This window comes from Blennius ocellaris (genome assembly GCF_963422515.1).
Source record: "Blennius ocellaris genome assembly, chromosome: 16".
Taxonomy (NCBI): Eukaryota; Metazoa; Chordata; class Actinopteri; order Blenniiformes; family Blenniidae; genus Blennius; species Blennius ocellaris.
Genome location: NC_137665.1, coordinates 11,639,922 through 11,660,359, shown reverse-complemented (window position 1 = coordinate 11,660,359; position 20,438 = coordinate 11,639,922). Strand labels below are relative to the sequence as shown.

General features: G+C 42.2%; 1 protein-coding gene across 1 annotated transcript in view; it reads left to right on the top strand.

The window, feature by feature from the left end:
- The window catches only part of kcnt2b (potassium sodium-activated channel subfamily T member 2b), a gene marked incomplete at both ends in the record, with an annotated part of 47,458 nt that overhangs the window by 9,417 nt on the left and 17,603 nt on the right, over positions 1-20,438 (top strand). The window contains 12 exons of the mRNA XM_080511953.1: positions 3,576-3,655; positions 5,342-5,444; positions 6,666-6,714; positions 7,167-7,226; positions 8,035-8,109; positions 10,012-10,095; positions 10,556-10,650; positions 11,350-11,530; positions 15,381-15,545; positions 15,998-16,134; positions 16,656-16,719; positions 17,499-17,607. Coding sequence (XP_080368079.1) covers positions 3,576-3,655; positions 5,342-5,444; positions 6,666-6,714; positions 7,167-7,226; positions 8,035-8,109; positions 10,012-10,095; positions 10,556-10,650; positions 11,350-11,530; positions 15,381-15,545; positions 15,998-16,134; positions 16,656-16,719; positions 17,499-17,607 — 1,202 coding nt within the window. The remainder of the gene's footprint in view (positions 1-3,575; positions 3,656-5,341; positions 5,445-6,665; positions 6,715-7,166; positions 7,227-8,034; positions 8,110-10,011; positions 10,096-10,555; positions 10,651-11,349; positions 11,531-15,380; positions 15,546-15,997; positions 16,135-16,655; positions 16,720-17,498; positions 17,608-20,438) is intronic.

The following is a 20,438-nucleotide window of genomic DNA, read 5'->3' as shown; positions in this document are numbered from 1 at the left end:
TATTTACTGTTCCCTTCACAATGTGTCATTTCTATGTATGTTTAACTATAATTTCCAATTGTATTATTTTTGTTTTTACTTGCCACGTTTGACTTCCTTATCGATTTGGCAATTATGTATGCAATTGAAATTATTTTGTAATCATTGTGTTTATAAAGGTTTTACTCTGCCTTTATTATTTTTAACATTATATTTGTGTTTTGTATTCTCATACTTAAATCTATTATTGGAATAACTTCCCATTTTTGCCCATCGCCTTTTTACGAGTTTATTTAGCACAAACCTGCATAAAAAGCACGTTTTATGAAACATGCAAATTGGACGAAATAGTTGAGAAGGGCTTTGGGGATTTGTCTTTCAAAGAGAGTTATACATGGTTTAGTGCAACGGTAGTTCCTTAATTCAGCAGCATATGTTTCTCCTCGCCAGTGACTCAAAGCTATTTTTCAATCATCTAACAATTTATTGTTGTTGTGCTCCTCAGTGGGCCTTCCAGGGCTGCTATAAGACATTGCCCTGGGGTGCCACTAAGATGTGCTTGTGTGTCTTTTGTTTTGAAATTATGATCTCCATGAGTTCCTAATGTGTTTTCCTTCTCCATCCTCCCCTCAGATTAAAGATCTTGGCTCTCGATCGTTCCTGCACCTCAACCATTTATTGGGCTATATTTCCACTTTACTCTTCATCCACTGTTGTACACTCAAGTGGAACAGCTCCTGCTTAGAGATACACATCCAGGGCAAAATGACCTCTGAAATTATTCTCCACTCCTGAGAGGATATCGCTGCTTTTTTTTTTCACAGAGCTTGAAGAGCCTTCGAGGGCTTTGGTGAATGAAGAAACACAGAGAAGGCAGGATTTAAGATTGTATCCTAAAGTGTCGAGAGGCAATAACAAAGAGGCAATAAGAAACCGTATATTTAGCACCAGAGAGACAAAAACACAGTCATGGTCATATGTCACAGTGCGATGACTGATGGCAATGTTTGAAAAAGAGCTCATTAACTCAAAGGGACACAGCATTGTTAGATATCGCTTGTATATTTTCCTCATGGCTTGTGGGAAAGGGGATTTACTGCTCTTTCGTAATCCTGAGATCATAATATAGATGTTTCATTTTAAGCAGGTAGGCTTCATAAGTGATTAAGAAGTTTACTTCCTTTGGAGCTATCCATCTTGTATACCTCTGTAACAAATTCAAGGATGGTGATCCCCCGCTAACAAAGCTAACAAAGATCCCAGGCTAATCCCTCACAGACGCCCACACTCACGCCAACACACAATTTAGAGCCACTGAATTAACCCAAAATGCATCTTATTGGACTGTGAGAGAAAATAGATTACACAGAGAAAACCATTTATATTAACGTGTTTAAAAACTGCAGGTGCACCAAAATGCAACTAGATTTCTTGATAGTCTCCCGTCAAAATGCAGACCAAAGCTAAACTAGCGTGTGAGATAAAGATGTTACCATTAATCAGGGAATAAGTGAGTTGGCACATGTTGCCGAGATGAACACTGTTGGCTCATTGTTGGGTTGTTTTTTTCCCCAATATTTTTTTTTGTGTTTTTTAAGTTTCATACTACAGGTGAAAACAAAACATAACTCAAAACACAAAACCCATAAACTTACCCATTCACACCTGATAAACCTGCACCAAATGACACATCTATGTACACACATAACTAGGTAACATACACATTACAGTAACAATGAGAAGAAAGAAAACAACAATCTTTTCAATCCCATGTTTCTAGTTTATAGATGCTATCACGTTCAGATATGATTCCCATAGTTGTACAAATTCTTCCATTTTTCCTTTGGCAATGCAAGTTACCCTTTCCAATCTGATGCATTCTGATAGTTATTTTATCTGTTGTTTTATAGAAGGGCTTGTTGTTGGAGAAGAGATAAACATGCTGCCATTGTTCCAGTGGCTTCTTAGGATTTCTTTGGGTATACGAGCTTCTATCCACAGTTTGTGATTCTGCATTGGCAGTTATGTGTGTGCATAAGTTTCTCTCAGTGTTCACTGTGTGATGGATTGGGAACTCATTCAGACTGCACCCTGCACCCTGCACTTTGCTCAGTGTCCATGACCCTAACAGACATAGTGGGCATTGGAGATGAACGGATGCAGTTTATAAATCCTCATGTTTTATCTTCATAGTTAATTTTCCAAATACATTTTCTCAACCATAAGGTATGATAACATGCCTCCTGAGCTTTATTTGAGTCTGGGGATCTGTCCATATCGGTACATTCTTCTGTTTTGTCACTGGGGGAGCGAAAGCACGCTATCAGCAATCTGCTGAGTGCAAATGGAGCCATTGACAACTTGCAGTGGGGCTATCGGCCCCTGAGGCTGAACGTACTTCACAAGTATATGTTTGCTCACATCTGTTCATGTGTGTGAGAGAGAGAGAGAGAGAGATAGAGAGAGAGAAAGGAAAATGAATCCTGTGTTACCATAGTAACATTGGAACACACACACACACGCACACACACCCATCCTCCCCCAATAGCTGCTTGTAAGGTGTGCACATTTGGTTTTATTTGGTGTATGTTTGACCATGTAGGGTTCTCTGGAACCCTGGGAAGACCCATCATCACCACCACCACCACCACCACCACCACCATCACCACCGTCACCTCTTCCTCACCCTGCAGACAGGACAATAGATTGCAGTTGTTCTGCTTCCCTTTCATCTGTCTGTGTGGTGGGAGAAGTCTAACGGCGTGCCGGGCCTGGCTCTTTCTCTCTCTTTTTTTTTATCCTCAACATGAGTCACTCACACTTTCCTCCATAGGATGAAAGGAGGACTACTGAGAAGTCTCCCCTGAGGTGGTCAGACAGGAAAACAGTAACCTACGGTCTGTCTGATTATGTGTCTGTACTTGTGTAAGAGCTGTCTGAAGAGTTTCTCTTGTCAGTTTTCATCATATCTCTCCACGAGGATCCATGTCAGAGGGCCATGTGAATGCTCTCATAATTCTAATGACCTGGTTGCGGGTGTGTCTTTTGTGGCCAGTGTGTGTACAGTCCAGGTGTGTGTGAGTGTGTGTGTGTGCGCCCCTCAAACAGAAGGGTGCCCAAATGGGAAGGGAGAAGGAGCAGTAATTATGGTTTCCCATGTTCAGCAGAAACATCACAGGGAAGTAATTTGTTGCTCTATATTTAATCAGTGGAGATAACGAGACTGACTGCAGCTGTCTGGGCCTATGGGCAGGCCGACAAGCAGGAACACCATTTCCTCCAAAACCCATTAGTATTTAATGCAACCAGCCCCGCTGTATTATTCCCATACTTTCCTTTGTTCAAATAATCATTATAGCTCTTTCTGTTGACAATTTTATCAATTTCACCCGGTATCCTTATTTTTGTAACTTTTGTTTTTTCTCACTGCCCTCCGCTTGCTTCCTCCCTTCTTGCTCCTTGACACCAAACTCTTTAAATGAAGTATTTTATCTCCACGGTCACCTGAAGCACCACCTGTGTACTTGTTCCTCCTTCGCTCCCTATCCTGAGCTCTCACTTGTTGACGCTTGTCCATCTGTTCCACCTTCTCTTAGGGTGCAGGTAGAGTTCTACGTCAATGAAAACACTTTCAAGGAGCGCCTCAAGCTGTTCTTCATCAAAAACCAAAGATCCAGTGAGTTACCCACAAACTTGGGGTCCACACCTTTTCTGTCTGCAGCTTCTCTGTCTGTCTGTGTTTGTTTCTGTCAGTCGCCTCAGCAGTTTGTTATTCACTTTGTTGAATCTGCTTGACACTTTTGTACATCTCTATGACCATTTTAACAATGACTGGATTTATTTTTCGATCTCATATATATTCATATATACCTTTCAGTCGTAACAGTAGGACCACTGACTTGTCAAGCTCAGTTTATCCCTTCGTCCTGAAAGCTGCTGGCGGGACACTGTGTGGCAACAAGTAAACATTGTGTCCTCAAAGTTGATCTGTTAGAAGTAGGAAATTGGACAAGTATAAAGATTTGAGTGAGTTTGACTGTGATTCTCGACAGTTGGGTCAGAGCATCTCTACACTGGTGCGATACTGAGTTGTTCCTGGCTTCCATTGTTCAGTCGCTGTTGAAAGTGATCCTTGATAAGAAAAGCTATACACTGGTAACAGGGTCATGTGGAGTTATAGATCATTGATGCATGTGGGGAGTGAAGGCTGGGCTTTATGCTCTGATGCAACAGCTGAGCCACTTGGAGGTCAATGCTGGTTCTGATAGAGGGGTGGAGGAGTCCGGGTATCAATGGGTGAGGACTGTTTTGAAGCTCTTGGCTTACTGCTGCACTGTGCGGTTCAACAAATGTATAGAAGAACAAGAAGGACCTGCAGCAGGTGGTGAGGGTGGCAGAGCACAAAGCATAACCATCACTCCCCCTTCCCCCAGAGAAGTTTACACCAGCTGCTCAACAAAAGAAGGACAGATGTGAAAGTCTGCAGTGCTGCTGAATTCATCATCATCATCTTCATCTCAAACAATGACAAAATATTCCAATGTGATTACAACAACCAAAGCTGGATCTATTCAATTTTTGACAGATGGTCCTAATATTATGGCTGATGGGTTCCCATTACTCCACTTGCACAAGGTTGTTTTTAATCGTTCCTGAAAAAAAAACATTAATGAAATATATTGCATAGTACAAGAATTGCTTTTAGCTGCAGGATAAAAACAACAACAAACAGCCACACTCATCCGTTTATAATTGAAATTAGAATAAACCAACCAGCGCCACTTTTTGTTTTTTTTAGCTGCATTTATCCAAGTGTCATGTGCTGTTCATTCTTCATTCCTCTAAGCTAAATCATTTTTCCACATGTGCCATGTTTCCATTGTAGTTTAACTGTAGTTTAATTTGTGTCTGACTCACACGACACTGCTTAAAGGAAACCTCCAGAGCTTACCTTACAGTAATGTATTAGCAGCATTGACATTAATAGAGGACCATTGTGCAAGGATCTTTTTTTGTAATCTCGGAGTGAGCTTGTGAGCAGCTAAAAATGATCCTCTTACCACATCTTCTATAGAGACTCTGGTGGCAGTGATCTCGAATTAGAATGAATGGGTGATGTTAAGCCTGAATTTAATTTCATGTTTCTGTCTGCATAACATAAAATAGTTTAGTTTTTTTTTTCTATATGTTGACCTGAATATCCCAGACAACAAAAACAGAATCGCCTTTGCCGAGTATAAAGTTATACAAACAATCCTGCGAATAGATCTCCTGAATCCAACACACTGGTCCTTTTTTTAAAAAAAGAAGATTTCAGCTCCTCATCTTTCACACTGTAACAACTTGAATTCTTGAATTTCAGGTCTACGAGTGCGTATGTTTAACTTTGCTCTGAAAGTGCTGAGCTGTCTCCTCTACATCGTCAGAGTCCTGTTGGACAACCCGCAAGAGGGAAGACAGGACTGGTGAGAGAACGGGGCCATAACGGGGGCTTAATGAGGTGAAACAAAGTGTCGGCGAGTGTGATGGCTAGATAGCAGAAACAAGAGCAGCAGGTCAATAGATAACAGTGTGCATAGTGTCCTTTTTGAAAGAACCGGATGTAAGATTATAGTCGGAGAAAAGAAAATGCTGGAGATGCAATAAGGAAAGTCAACTGACATTTAAGCTGAGCAATGATTTTTTTTTTTTTTTTCTAGTTTTGGTGAGAGGTGTTCAACAAGGAAGGTGTAGTCACTGCTGTTTTTTGTGGGGGTTTGTTTCCTCTCCTGCAGCGTCAGCGGAGTGAACTGCACCAAAGCAAACACAACATCCCGTCCCTGGAGCGAGTTTGACTGGTAAGCATGCGAGCATCTAATTAGGAGGGATCTGTTGTGCCTGCAGACATGGACCATGAAACCACACACCTGGGAGCACTGGCATGCCTGACCCCGGCTCGCTGGTCAGAAATGTGTAATGCAATTAGCACAACCTCACTTCACTGATGCAATTCACAGTTGTTGATATTAGGCAGTACAGATACACGTTCATTTGTCACAACCCAACTATATGGATTAACTGTCAACATAATATGTACGTAGTGCCCGTGTAGCCTAATCAACAGCGATCTAGTGGAGATAAATTACGTAATATACAGCAACTGAATGAGGGAGAGAAAAGGAGAGAAACCAGAAAATGACCAGGGCCCCGAGGCCAGGCCATGTATTCTGCTCAAGGACCTATTGATCTAATTGGCTGCCGATGACACCGGCTAAGCTCTGGCTCCAAATGAATAAGGAGCCTGACAGTGAGCTCAGAGCGGACTGCCTCCTTCCTTCTCCAGGCAGCAGACTTGTAACGACACTGTTGATAGGACTCATGGCAAACGGCCACGGCGAGCCCCACGGTGTCTTTGGACAAGAAAAACAAGGAAAAGATAAAACAGTCTTTCTTCCACAATCAGGCTGTAAATTTCCATTTCACTGTGTGATTTTGGTTTTTCTCTTACATTACAGTCACACTGACAGTGGTGTTTTCCACTGTAGACCACAAAAATTAAATTGGCGAAGTGACATGAGTTGTATTCACGGTGCCTGCTTAGTCAATACGATGGAGATGAAATACTTGGATATCTTGCTGAGTTTTATATTTCTTTGCCACACTTCTCACCCCCATTTAATATCATTCCCCTTTCTTCCACTCTGCAGGAAACTGATCATCTGGGTTGATAGACCTCTACCGCTGTGGGCACTGCAGGTCAGATAGATCAGCACACTGCTGTGTGAATAAGACATCAATCTGTCCAGACACACTCCTGCATACATGAATGCATACTGGAGCACATCAGAATTCCTGCATCATCTTTATTAGTATACTGGATTTACTACCGTTTTTAATGCTTTTAACATCAAAGTTTGATTCTCCTTCTTGACTTAACATTTCAGTCTACACATGTGAAATGTATGGAAGCAGACGCCAAGCTGAGACGTCTTGCTTCCCTTAAACCTGTTCCTTCTGAAGCTGAAACATCAGCCCGCCCACTGATTCCGCCTACGCTCTCCATCGCTGCAACTCCTAATGTCTCTCTACTCTGGTCTCTCTGACTATCTCGACTCCTCTGTGTGTCTGCTCATTTCTACCTTTCTCTCTCTCTCTCCCTCTCCCTCTCTCTCTCTCTCTCTCTCTCTCTCTCTCTCCTCCTTTTGCAGGTGCTCGTGGCTTTCATCAGCTTTTCAGAAACTATGTTGCTTCTGTATCTCAGCTACAAGGTGAGTTACTTATGGCCTCCAAAGACCAACCTGAAGTCCTCTGTAAAGTCTGTTGTGTGTGTGTGTGTGTGTGTGTGTGTGTGTGTGTGTGTGTGTGTGTGTGTGTGTGTGTGTGTGTGTGTGTGTGTGTGTGTGTGTGTGTGTGTGTGTGTGTGTGTGTGTGTGTGTGTGTGTGTGTGTGTGTGTGTGTGTGTGTGTGTGTGTGTGTGTGTGTGTGTTCACTCCTCTATTCAGCTATTAGGTCATTCTCCTAATTTCTTATTTTGCTTTTGCTTTAAAAAAGCATCTCAGAGGTTTTTTTTTAGTGTTGTCCTCTTATGAACACATAAAAGCTTGAGGGGAAGCCCCCATGTCGAGCCAATGGGGGGCCAATCCATCAACGGGTTGCCCTGCCTTTTGATGTACTTGACACTATAAGCCTATGAAGGGCTCACTCCACAGATTACTCCAGAGGCTGGAGGCCTTAGCATTTAGAGCTGACTGATTCCTGCGGACACAGACTGTCCACCTACACCAGTCAGATTCAGGTCAGCCATATGCAGGCAGGAGACACATAAAAACAGTCATGGTTGACATCTTAATTGACCAGCGAGGCTTCGTGGAAACTGAGTAATGCTTTTTATTCTCCCAGAAGACACAAGGGACTTGTGCAATCCCTGATACAGTATATCTCGATCGTTTCCATGCGGCAAGAGCCCGTCAATTTGTCCCCTTCACCCCATCACTGGTCCACCCTGTTATGTGGTAATCCCCAAAGTTGCCACGACAGTGGAGGTTTCTGACCCCTGTGTGTTATTTGTGTTTCCAGGGCAACGTTTGGGAGCAAGTATTACGTGTTCCTTTCATTCTGGAGATGATCAGTGCCATTCCCTTCATGATCACTGTGAGTGGAATGATACGCGTTACTGATCAGTGACAACACGGCGGTCTCTCAGGCAGCCGTCTGCTTTGGTTTTCAAGCACTGTAGTCCCTCCGCTCTAATCACTGTAGGAAAAGATACTCTCTAAGCCTGATTAAAATTATGCTGCCGTCTCTGAGATATTTACTGGGGTGAATACCCGGATCAGCCAAAACATTATGACTACTGCCTGGTGACATGAACGGCACTTATTGTTCCTCTGTCATGTGTCGAGTTTGGGATATGTTTGGCGGGAAGTGAACATTCCAGCCTCAAAGTTGGTGTATTAATGTGCCAGGGAGAGGATTTCTTTTTTTTTTTTGCCTGTTTAACAAGGAACAAAATGTGATGGCTACACAACTCAGTCAGAATGAATCCAAAGCCGCAGCTCTTTTGGGGGGTTCCCAGTCTGTAGTCGTCTACCAAAAGAAGTCCAGGGAAAGAAAATTGGTGGATTGACAATAGAGTCATGAATGGCCAAGGCTCATTGATGCAAATGGGGATTGAAGGTGGGCCAGTGTGGTCCGATCCAACCGACCAGCTTCTGTAGCTCATATTGTTGCAGAAGTTCGGGCTGTTTCTAATAGAGGAGTGTCAAAATACACAGCATGGATGGGGGTGCAAAATGAGGAACTGCTTCAAATCTTATATTTGGCATGACATTATGACTGATCACGATATGAATACAAATTGAGAACATTTTTTCTCTAATGTTTATTTAAATGAAAGTAGTATATTTATAGGGAAAGGTCTTATTTTTCTTCCCAAAAACAAGCTTACAAGAATAGTCAGAAAAACAAAATTTGAGATTTTCTCATTAGTTTCTGGGATATTCTCCAGTCCTCTGCCTCTATAATCTGTTTAAAACCGGCATGAAGATGTATGAATCGCACGGATCAGTGAGGTGTAATTTAGACGAAACGCTGTGGCGCTATAGCAACCAAACAAACTGCCCGCCTGAATCATTGACCAACAAGTGATCAAGTAACTTTGTCTCGATCTTCCCTGGGAAGGAACAAGACGGAGGCTCTGCGATTACAGGACAAGCTGCTCTCCCACAGTCGACCACAATACCTTTTATACAGTCACTAATACAGAGGATCTGTGCGATGTCCCCATGAGCTGATCACATCTCTTCATGTTGTCACTCTCCCGTCTATGTCAGCTTATCTCATGAATACGACCAGGATTGCAAGGTTTAACAATGTCTTTGTAGCAAACAAAACACAGTGCAACTTAGTCTAAATTCAAACCCATGCTTGTTATTTGAAAAGAAAAGCATTTGCATTGCATGGACTGTACGTGTTTGTATATATTTATCAATACATTCTTTTTCACCAAAGCAATGCTTCTTTTTCCTTGAGGGACAATTCATTAAGGTGCATGAAATACACCACTAAAAACATTTAAATGATATCTTTAGCATATTTATGCCAGACAAAAGTAAAACTTAAACTATGAAATGTAAGAATATTAACTCAATAATCTTACATGTAAAGTGGTCTTCTTCAATATTACTTTTCTATCTCAATATCAGTGTGAATATAAATGAACTCTTTTTACTTACTTGTGTTATGTACCAATACAAATGAGATTATATTTCAAACATTTATGTTTAATATAAACTAAAAAAAAAAAAAAAAAGAATCTGTCTCATATTGACTATATTTGCCAGATTCATTATTTGGAATCTACATATGTGGATAACCACCTCACACTTGCTATAATACCTGTCACAGCAATACAGTGTAAATCTCCGTCAACATATTTCTCCCACACTCCTTTTCCTTGCCAGATAGCTCATGACTGTGGAACATATGAAAAAAAAAAAAAGGTGACGAGACGATGAGACAAGCCAAGCAGACTAAAGCTTTTCTTCCTGACAGGTGATTCTGCCCTCCTTCAGAAATCTCTTCATTCCTGTATTTCTCAATTGCTGGCTGGCCAAACATGCTCTGGAGAACATGATAGTAAGTGAATCACTGCGTGCTGATCCAATTTTAATTTATTGTTTTTTTCCATTGCGTTCATTTCAAACTCTCTTGTTGTGTTATTTTGTTGGCACGCAATTGCCCCTCTCTGTCTCCCATTTCAGCTCACCAGCTTTATCTTAAACACTCTGCTGGGAAGGTAAATCAGTGAGGAACCATTTAAACGACTGACTTGCTCTTAAGGCTTTCAACACTTCCTGCCTCCATCTGTCCAATGAAATCCTTTGAGGTTGCTTCACACTTTTTATTAGCCCACGTCTCCTGCTGATTTCAGTATCTCAATCTTTTTGCGCTTTCATCAATTTGACCATTTAAAAAAAAATCTTTTGTCAATCACCATCAGCCACATTGCCTTCTAATTTCACAGTTAAACAATGCAACAGAAGACTACTTGTTGTCATTTCCACATATGAACATTTTTGTGTCCGTCTCCCTGCAGAATGATCTCCACAGGGCGATCCAGCGGACGCACTCAGCCATGTTTAACCAGGTGGTGATTCTCATCAGCACGCTGGTCTGTCTCATGTTTACATGGTGGGTATCTTCACTGCTGCTGAGACGAAACAGAGCGGGGTGCAGCGAGTGACGAGACGACAGGCTTTTAAGAGGAGGTTGTACAGGAAGTGAAAGGTGTGGCGGCACATGGCAGTGGGGTGGTGGGCAAAAAAAAAAAAAAAAAGAGGTTCGAGATCGACACGCATCAGTCTGATATGTGCGGTGAAAAATGAGATGGAGACTCAAACGCGCGGCTCCTGGAGCTCGCAAAGGGGAAGAGAGAAAACAGGGAGGTAATTGGTAACTGTGAGGGTGAGAGTGCTCTGAAATGACAACTGGCAATTGCTTCAGTCTCGTGGCGGATGTGTCAGCTTGCCGCATATTGGGTGTGTAAGCCACAGTTAATCCAGAAGATCCTTCACACGGCATGAATTAAGCTCTCTGACCGTTTGAGGTGGTTGACATCTGTTTATCACTCGTGTATTTTTCAAAGACTATAATAATTGCAGCTTTCCTAGCAGCACACCTATACACATGAATATACAATGTCCAACAAGGGCGCTCAAGCATGCATCCACCCCCCATCCCCCCCTCTCAGGCGCAGGCGAGAATAACAGTTCTCTATAGATAATGGTCCCAGTGGGCAACTACATCACCCAGCATGTGACGCCCCCTCTTCAACTGATGCTCACTTCCTTCTTATACTTTAGCTTTTCTCCACCGCTGTATCTCCTCCAGCATCTGCGGCATCCAGCACCTCGAGCGAGCGGGCAACAACCTGACCCTGTTTGACTCGCTGTACTTCTGCGTGGTCACCTTCTCCACCGTGGGCTTTGGAGACGTCACCCCTCAGATCTGGCCCTCGCAGCTCCTGGTGGTCATTATGATCTTTGTGGCGCTCATTGTACTTCCCATCCAGGTGAGAGAAAGAAAAAAACAAAAAAAAACTGCCTTTACCACAAGTTAAGAGAAGCAAATACAAGGTGGCAATTCAACAGATCTAAAGTTAAAACTTCACTTTTACTTCTGTCATATTTTATTTTTTAAATTTGTCAAGCAGTAAACAGGACTCGACCGAGCTGTACACGAGTTTGTACAGAGATGAAACATCTTTCATAAAAAAAACAAAGAAAAAAAACAACCTAAGCACAGATGTGCCTTTTAAGTGTTTGGAGAAATGGTGTGAAATATTCCTCCACTTAACAGATGGGGTGGCTTTGCTACCTGCAAATGCCAATTTGTTCTCTATGCTTATAAACACAGCAAAGTTTTCTCCCTTAACATGAATAATTCTTGTATTCCCCCCCTGCCCCCCCGCCACACAACAATGTGATGACTCACTGCATCCTACGTGGAAATACAGCACTATTTTTATTCAGGCAACAGCAGGAGTGTCTTCCAAACTCACTCAATTCCCCAAATCCCCCTCCTGTCATTTAGTGGCTCTTCAGAGGGAGCCACATGACAGAGAACTACAACAACCGTGCTTTTCCCCATCCATTATTTGTTCAGAGACCAATAAAAAAAAACCCACAAACAATGCATCAATTCCACTTCATTCTAATTGTTCTCGCGTTCATTTTAAAAAGAATCTCTTTTAATATATAGATATATATAGATAGTTATATAGATATATGTCTATATCGATATGCAAGTATAGATAGATGGATGGATGGATGGATGGATGGATGGATGGATGGATGGATGGATGGATGGATAGATAGATAGATAGATAGATAGATAGATAGATAGATAGATAGATAGATAGATAGATAGATAGATAGATAGATAGATAGATAGGTGGATGGATGGATGGATGGATGGATGGATGGATGGATGGATGGATGGATGGATGGATGGATGGATGGATGGATGGATGGATGGATGGATGGATGGATGGATGGATGGATGGATGGATGGATGGATGGATAGATAGATAGATAGATAGATAGATAGATAGATAGATAGATAGATAGATAGATAGATAGATAGATAGATAGATAGATAGATAGATAGATAGATAGATAGATAGATAGATAGATAGATAGATAGATAGATAGATAGATAGATAGATAGATAGATAGATAGATAGATAGATAGATAGATAGATAGATAGATAGATAGATAGATAGATAGATAGATAGATAGATAGATAGATAGATAGATAGATAGATAGATAGATAGATAGATAGATAGATAGATAGATAGATAGATAGATAGATAGATAGATAGATAGATAGATAGATAGATAGATAGATAGATAGATAGATAGATAGATAGATAGATAGATAGATAGATAGATAGATAGATAGATAGATAGATAGATAGATAGATAGATAGATAGATAGATAGATAGATAGATAGATAGATAGATAGATAGATAGATAGATAGATAGATAGATAGATCGATCGATCGATCGATCATAAAACCAAACATAAAGTTGCTGAACTGACAAGAATCCACTCATAAAGAGAAGGCTTGTTGTTCATCACTGACATTGTTACCATGTCATGCTCTCCTCTCTTCCTCTCTCCATCTTTCATCCATAAATACCCCTTGACATTTAGAAACTGGCCCCCCCTTTGCCCCACCTCCAACCCCCAACTCTACGTGTGTGCGCGCCCCTGTGTTTGTGCGTGCGTGCGCGCGTGTGTCCATCTGTCTGACTCCGAGCCCTGCCACGACCAGTTCCACAGGCTGCACAGCCGGGTCTGAAAATGCATCAGGATTCATCTGTTGCCTTTTTTCTTCTTTTTTTTTTGACTGCCTCTGCTGGTTTCCCTGTACCCAACACAACACAGGAAATGTACCCCTTGACAAGTCATTATATGCAATTTGGAGCCTTAAAAGGATATTGATTCGAAAATAAGATAAAAAGCCAGCCACTGAAGCCATTTCTGCTGTTTACCACTCGGCTTCAAACAGTCATGAAGCTTCTCCCATAAACACATCGCATGACTTTATGATGGAGGCTTAATTGTTTTGTCGCAAAGCCAGTTAGTGCCATCAGAAAATGAGCTCCTTATCAATAAAACATTGTTGATGTATGTCCTCATAATGATGTTTGTGAAACTATCCAGCTATTCATTCATCATCCATATTGGTTTTATCCAAGTTAAACTGCTTCTCACTTGAATAATGTCACTTTTTTGGAAGGAAAAACAAAGAAAAACCAACCGGTATGGGCATTTCAGTTTATCACAACACTGTAACACAGACAATAACATAGTTGGTCTTTCTGTGCATAGATGAAGTTTTATGTCACATTTATAGAGCACTATAGTGAAGCTGTATCTACGAACCGTTAAAAAACTGTAGAGAGATAAAAAGTAAAAATTGTGCGACAATAACGTCCTTTACTTTGACCTGTCCACTTTTCATCTTCTCTCTGGGGTTTTATAAATTCATGACAGAGATGTTTTCTCACCATTTTTCAAAAGACTTTATAAGCATATATTTAAATTGACTGGCGCTTTGCACAGAACTTGTTCAAAAGCAGAGGGAGCAGACGCCTGAGCGGAATTACTTCCCCGACCTGCCGTCAAATAGCCAAAGCGCGGCTTTTCAAAGAAACTCCAGGGAAATGTATTTCTTGTTGTTTAACGGGTATCTTTATGTGCTTACATTTTTTTTTTATTTGACTTTTGTCATTAAGTTGAGTTCGAACTGGTTTTCGTAAAATAGATTATTCATAACTTCTTTCCTATTTTTATTTTATTGAATTGCCCCATGAGGGTTATTATTATTATGTTGTTGTATTTGTATAAAAATGTATTGAGATATTTTGAAAGAATTTATGAACCATTGATTGTTTTGAAAACAAACAAGCAACCAAAGCTGCTCTCAAAATACCTACAAAAAGGGGGCTTTGGCTTCTGTCGAAAGCTGCTCACGAGGCAACGAGAGAGCAGCACTAGTGTGGTCAGGGGCTGGAGCCCATCCATCAGGGCCGTTGGCGGGCATTGCACAGGGGGCAGGATGCACCCGAGACATGTCCGAGGGGGACGAAAAGAATCTTTCTACAAGGAATCTCATTTTTGTGGGGGGAAATTCATTCCTGGTGAAAATCAGCATACTAATCCAACGTGTTCATTGAATTGAGATTGATTTGACCGAGGTGCAGTAACGGCTGCTGCTTGAAGGCAGGAGAGCTTCATTATTACGGAAACAGGGCTCAATACATAAGCTCATCGGATGTTTGGTATTGATTGAGTATTAGAGGAGGGCTGGATAGTAGGAATTCATCAGAAATGTCTGTGTTTCTAACCAGCCTTAAGATCACACTGCATGAGGTTTAGGTAATTGCACTGTCCTGACTTACACAAAGTGAAATGATGTTGCATCATGATGGTTCTTGCTGGAGGAGGGAAAAAAAAAAAAAACCCACAGAGAAAAAAGAAAGATCCAAAAGAAAGTGACCGATAGAAAAAGAAATCTCTTGCGTCCGCTTATCTGTGAAACATGTTTCACAGCCACCTTCTCAAACCAAGGACATTTAAAAATAAAAATAAAAATCTGCGCAGTCTTGTTGAAAGCTGCCGTTATTTCCGTTACCTCCCGTCTCCTCTTAATCTCCACCATCACCTTACTTTCAGGAACTCAATCTCTGCGAATCTTAATTTCTCCCACTCTCCCTAATCAAATTGAAACGCGACACAGCACGCGAGCATTGTTTTCTTTTCATATACCACCTGGCTCCTCCCTGTATTGCAGTTAGCTTAATCCAGTTTCCACCTGTTGACTGTAATGGATGTCTTCCTCAATGCAGTTTGAGCAGCTGGCCTTTCTGTGGATGGAGCGGCAGAAGTCCGGGGGGAACTACAGCCGCTACAGGGCACAGACGGAGAAACACGTGGTGCTGTGTGTCAGCTGTCTCAAGATCGACCTCCTCATGGACTTCCTCAACGAGTTCTTCGCTCACCCCAGGCTGCAGGTCTCTCCAAATGGTTTTATGTTGGGACAGGGGGTTTCGGGGGGGGGGTCTTCTGTGTGTGTGTGTGTGCGTTTGTCAGAAATATCCTCCAGGAGGCCGAGCAGCTGCGGTTGAAGCTGTGGATTTTATTTTTGCAATGGCAAGGATCAAATGCTGCTTTATGCATGTTTAGGCAATTGCGTTTGTTTGAAGATGTATCCATGTGTGAATATTTGTGTGTTTGCCGAGGGATTACTTTGATTGCATCACCGGTTGCTTGTCATATCTATCATCTCACGTGATTGTTTATTGTTTCCGTGACAGTTTTAGCATTCCTGACATTGCTGTGTCAGCAAATGATAGTCCAAATGCTCCTCTGGTAAAACACACTCACTCCGGAAGGTATCAGCCTCATTTAGTTCTATGCAGTTGAAACCATCAACCAATGTTCGTGTGCACCTGTGATTGTGTAGGACTACTACGTGGTGATCCTGTGCCCTGCGGAGATGGATGTCCAGGTTAGGAGGGTCCTCCATGTTCCTCTGTGGGCCCAGAGGGTCATCTACCTGCAGGGTTCGGCCCTCAAAGACCAAGACCTAATGAGGGCCAAGTGAGTCACTGTGAACACCGATCGGTATTGATTACAATCACAAAATTGATGACTGAAACACCGTTGCATGTGTTTGAACTTCAATCCCTTGGAATCAGATGCATCACATGCCTCTGAAGTGCATCATTATTTCCTGAAGCACCTGCAGCCGTGAAGTTACAGCTGTAATTACAGTTTGCCCTCTGGCTTCAGATAATACCAACATTGCACCTTCGGCTCGCTTCACAGGGAATGAAAAGGAGCAAAAGCTTGTTTGTTTTAATCTACCGTCTCCTCGCCTCCCACTTTCTCGTCTTTAAACGGCGTGGGCTTGAAAGACACATTGGTACATTTGTTGTTCTATTGTGCTCTTTCTTTCCTCTTTTATCCTTCTCGCTCAAAAACGTGACAAGACCCTCCTTCGTGTGTCTCATGGGTTCCACAATTCTTCCTCTCTTTCTTCCCCCTCATCTCTCTCTCTCTCTCTCTCTCTCTCTCTCTCTCTCACTCCCATGGCTACATGCTCTACTAACTGCCTGAAGGATGGACGATGCTGAGGCCTGCTTTATCCTCAGTAACCGGTTTGAAGTGGACCGCATCGCCGCCGTACGTTCTTCCATGGTTCTCTCCACACTGCAAATCATCCACACAATTCTTAGGCTAAATTAAAACCAAGAGTTGTCCTTTATGTTATATATTTTTTTTTTTTTTTTTTGGGGGGGGCGATATTGGTTCAAAACCTACTGTTGTTTTTTGGGTTTTTTTCTTCTTAAGCTGTCATACTTAGTGGATCCATCTCAGTCTTTTCTTAAGACTGAGTTAGTAAAGTACTGTGACAATAAGCACAATGGATATTTCAATAAAGCTGCTTGCCTATCACGTTACCAGGACGATTTGGTCATGGCCGACATTTCCTTCTTCATCGGAAAATATCCCCAAACTGACTTTATTAACCCCGGCTGTTTCTTTTCTGCTTTAGTTCTGATCAATAAATATCGGTATGCTCCTCTTTAATGCACTGTCAAAGTAAAATCCCCCAAAGCTGTCAGCATGTCTCTGAACTCCCGGTCTTCTTTTTCCTAGTGATTTTATCCTCACCTTTCTCAGTGCCAGTCTCACTCACTACACTCTCCATGTTGTTTTTTTCCCATAGCCATAGTCACGAGATGTCCTCTGTGCATTGTTCGGAAATGTCGCAAGAACCATTAAACTGCACGGCGCAATCAGAGATTTCTCGAGATTATTATCAAGGAGACACAATCAGATAATGCTAATGACGGGTTCCTGCCTCTCTTTTAGCGGCACCTCACATTGTGTGCATCTCTCCCTCCCTCCCTCCCTCCCTCCTCCGCTGTCTCTCTCCACTCGGTCTCCTATTTTCTCAGGATCACCAGACAATCCTCCGAGCCTGGGCAGTGAAAGACTTTGCTCCAAACTGCCCTCTGTACGTCCAAATCCTCAAGCCTGAGAACAAGTTTCACGTCAAATTTGCAGGTGGGCAGTGAGTGTGAAATCAAACACGGCAGCAGCCATTTGAAGCGTCAGCTGAAAGAGTTTGGAAAGAATTACGTGGTATTTGATCGCATTTGAAAGCAGTAAGTAATAGGATGATTCATACTGAACTGTACACTTTTATCAGAAAGGTCCAATTTGGCCCGGTCCAGTGATCTTACACACTCTGTGACTGTTGTCATCAATCATAGCAGCGTGAAGGATGTGTGATTATGTTTGCATTTCATTTGGCTGCTGCACTGTTACATTATGCCCATGCCAGGATCTGAGCTGTCATGTCTGCACTACATTGCCTTTTTTTTTTTGGGGGGGGGGGGGGGGGCTTGTCTGTCTGATTTGTGAGCCTAAAACACATCTTTTCTACTGGTGGGCCTGTGCAGCCGCAGAGTCCTCTGTCTTTCCAGCTCTGAAGGAGTGCTGGACAGATTGGCTCAGCTTTGGATGTAAGCCTTTTGAGGTTTAGTGTGAGCTTTTACATTGCCTTTTTTTTTTAGATTGTCCCTTCTTGTTCTGTTCAACAGAAGATGCCAGTCAATCATGTCTGAGTGAGAAAAGAAGACCCAAACTCTCTCTCACCCCTCCGTCTCTCTGCCTACAGCCCTGGAGAACATCAAACTCAATTCTAGCTCGCCGCCCTCATCTCAGCTGTCTCTATCAATGATTAACGTTTTACTTTGCGAGCTTGGCAAAGAAAATCCCTTTCTTTTGATGAGTTCTGCCGTCGCACTAACTTGGCAGACGAGCTCTCCCCGCATGCAATCCTCCCGCAGACAGAGCTGCTTAAGCACCGCGCAGCCACGCCGCCTTTGTTTTCAGAAAAGCAGAAATTGGTTTATTTATTTCATCACATCAGCAGCAAGCTCTTTGAGGTGAATCTCCTGCTCCCTTGCTATGATGTTTACATACCAATTTCGTGAGACGCTATGCGGCATGATTTTATGCCTACATACGTCTCCTGACACATTTAGCCCTAAGTGATGTAAATATTGTTTTGTTTCAAACATCCAACACTCCTCATCAACAACAGCTTTCTCTAAATATGTGGTAGGACTGAAGTGACGGCTAAAGTACCCTTTTAAAGGCACCGAACAAAGCCAGTTCATTATAAACTGGGTTTATTGTCCACTAATCCTGAATTCACAAAAGGCTCGACGAGAAGAAAAAAAACAACATCCATCACCCGTCACATGGATAATTCTCTAAGTACAGATGTCATGTTTTGACACCACTTGGAAAATACTCACAAATTGATGTGTGGGAAGCATTAATAAGCAGGAGATACAAGATTTAATTTGATCCACCAAAATAGCTTAATCACAGCTCAACGTTCATTAGAGATGATCTGTCGGCCTGTAGTTCAAGCATGACAGGATCCCTTGAAGGGGGTGCGCAACCTGAATGAATGTGACCCTAATGTCCATTGATTATCGCACCACTGTATGTTTTGAGAAAGAAAAAAGAAAATGGCCACTTGCGTCTCTGAACACAGCGGCACCATATTGATCGAAACGCCGTGATACAAACAAAAGACAGCCTGCTGATTTAATTAACTCAGGCTGACCTGTGGTCCGGCCACAATTTCACTCTTGCAATAGAGTGCAAATAATCACATTTGCGGTATAAATATTCACACTCACATGGTTCCATCTTCAGTAACTCTCTGCTCGAGAAAAAGCCAATGCAGCCTGACGAGACAAGGCAAAACACTCAATTCTGAACAACAATAACAGAAGGGAAAAAAGTGTGTGTATGTTTGTGTGTGTGTGTGTGTGTGATGTGTTGAGGTCAGTAATTGGTTTCTCTGCTGATCTGGGTTCAGGCTCCTCAATGATAGAGGGTAGGACACAGGGCTCGCGGTGAAGGATAAGCAGAGGGGACGATGAGAAACAAAGGGATCACAGCAGTGAAGGGAAGTGTGAGGAAGATATTGGAAATTGGAAAAAAAAAAAAAAAAAGACTCAATTTGATGTGTGACAACTATGTCCCTCCTTTGGGAGGCAGGTGTGGAACATGTGAGTTAGTACAATAATGATGCTCTTTCTCTGTAGCAATAACTTCATTGTTTTTGTCTTTTCCACTGCAGGTTTTAGATGCCTGTTGCTCTATAAAAGCTTCCACTTTGATATAAAACCACAGGCTGAATAGCAAGAGACCAGTGTGTGTGTGTGTGTGTGTGTGTGTGTGTGTGTGTGTGTGTGTGTGTGTGTGTGTGTGTGTGTGTGTGTGTGTGTGTGTGTGTGTGTGTGTGTGTGTGTGTGTGTGTGTGTGTTTTCTTTTTTGTGTGAGTTGCATCATGATGTGATGCTCAGAGCCAGAAGAACATTGGTACTTCAACAGCAGATTCACAATCAGCAGTTTTAATTGTTCGGGTCTATCACCTGTTCAGTCTCAGACACACACACACACACACACACACACACACACACACACACACACACACACACACACACACACACACACCATGCTAACCTGGCACAAGTTGCTTTTTAAAAAGTCGAGCTCTTGTTTAGCAGCTTCTGATGTTTGCCTCCAATCATTTCAGAGCACACTTTGTTCTTTCACAAGTGAACTCGGCGTTGCTGCTAAACAAGACATCCCAATAATGCGCGTGTGCACATCACTGAAGATAATGCAATCAAGAATTATACACAGCGGGAGAAAAGGATGTGATGTGATCCACTGATTGGCTTACTACGAACAATAATCGCTCAAATTCTGTGCGGCAACAGGTAAACCGAGAGCGGGACGACAATGTCTGTTCAGTTGAGCTGTGTAAAGCGCTCAATGATCAATAAAGGCCAACGCATAATCGC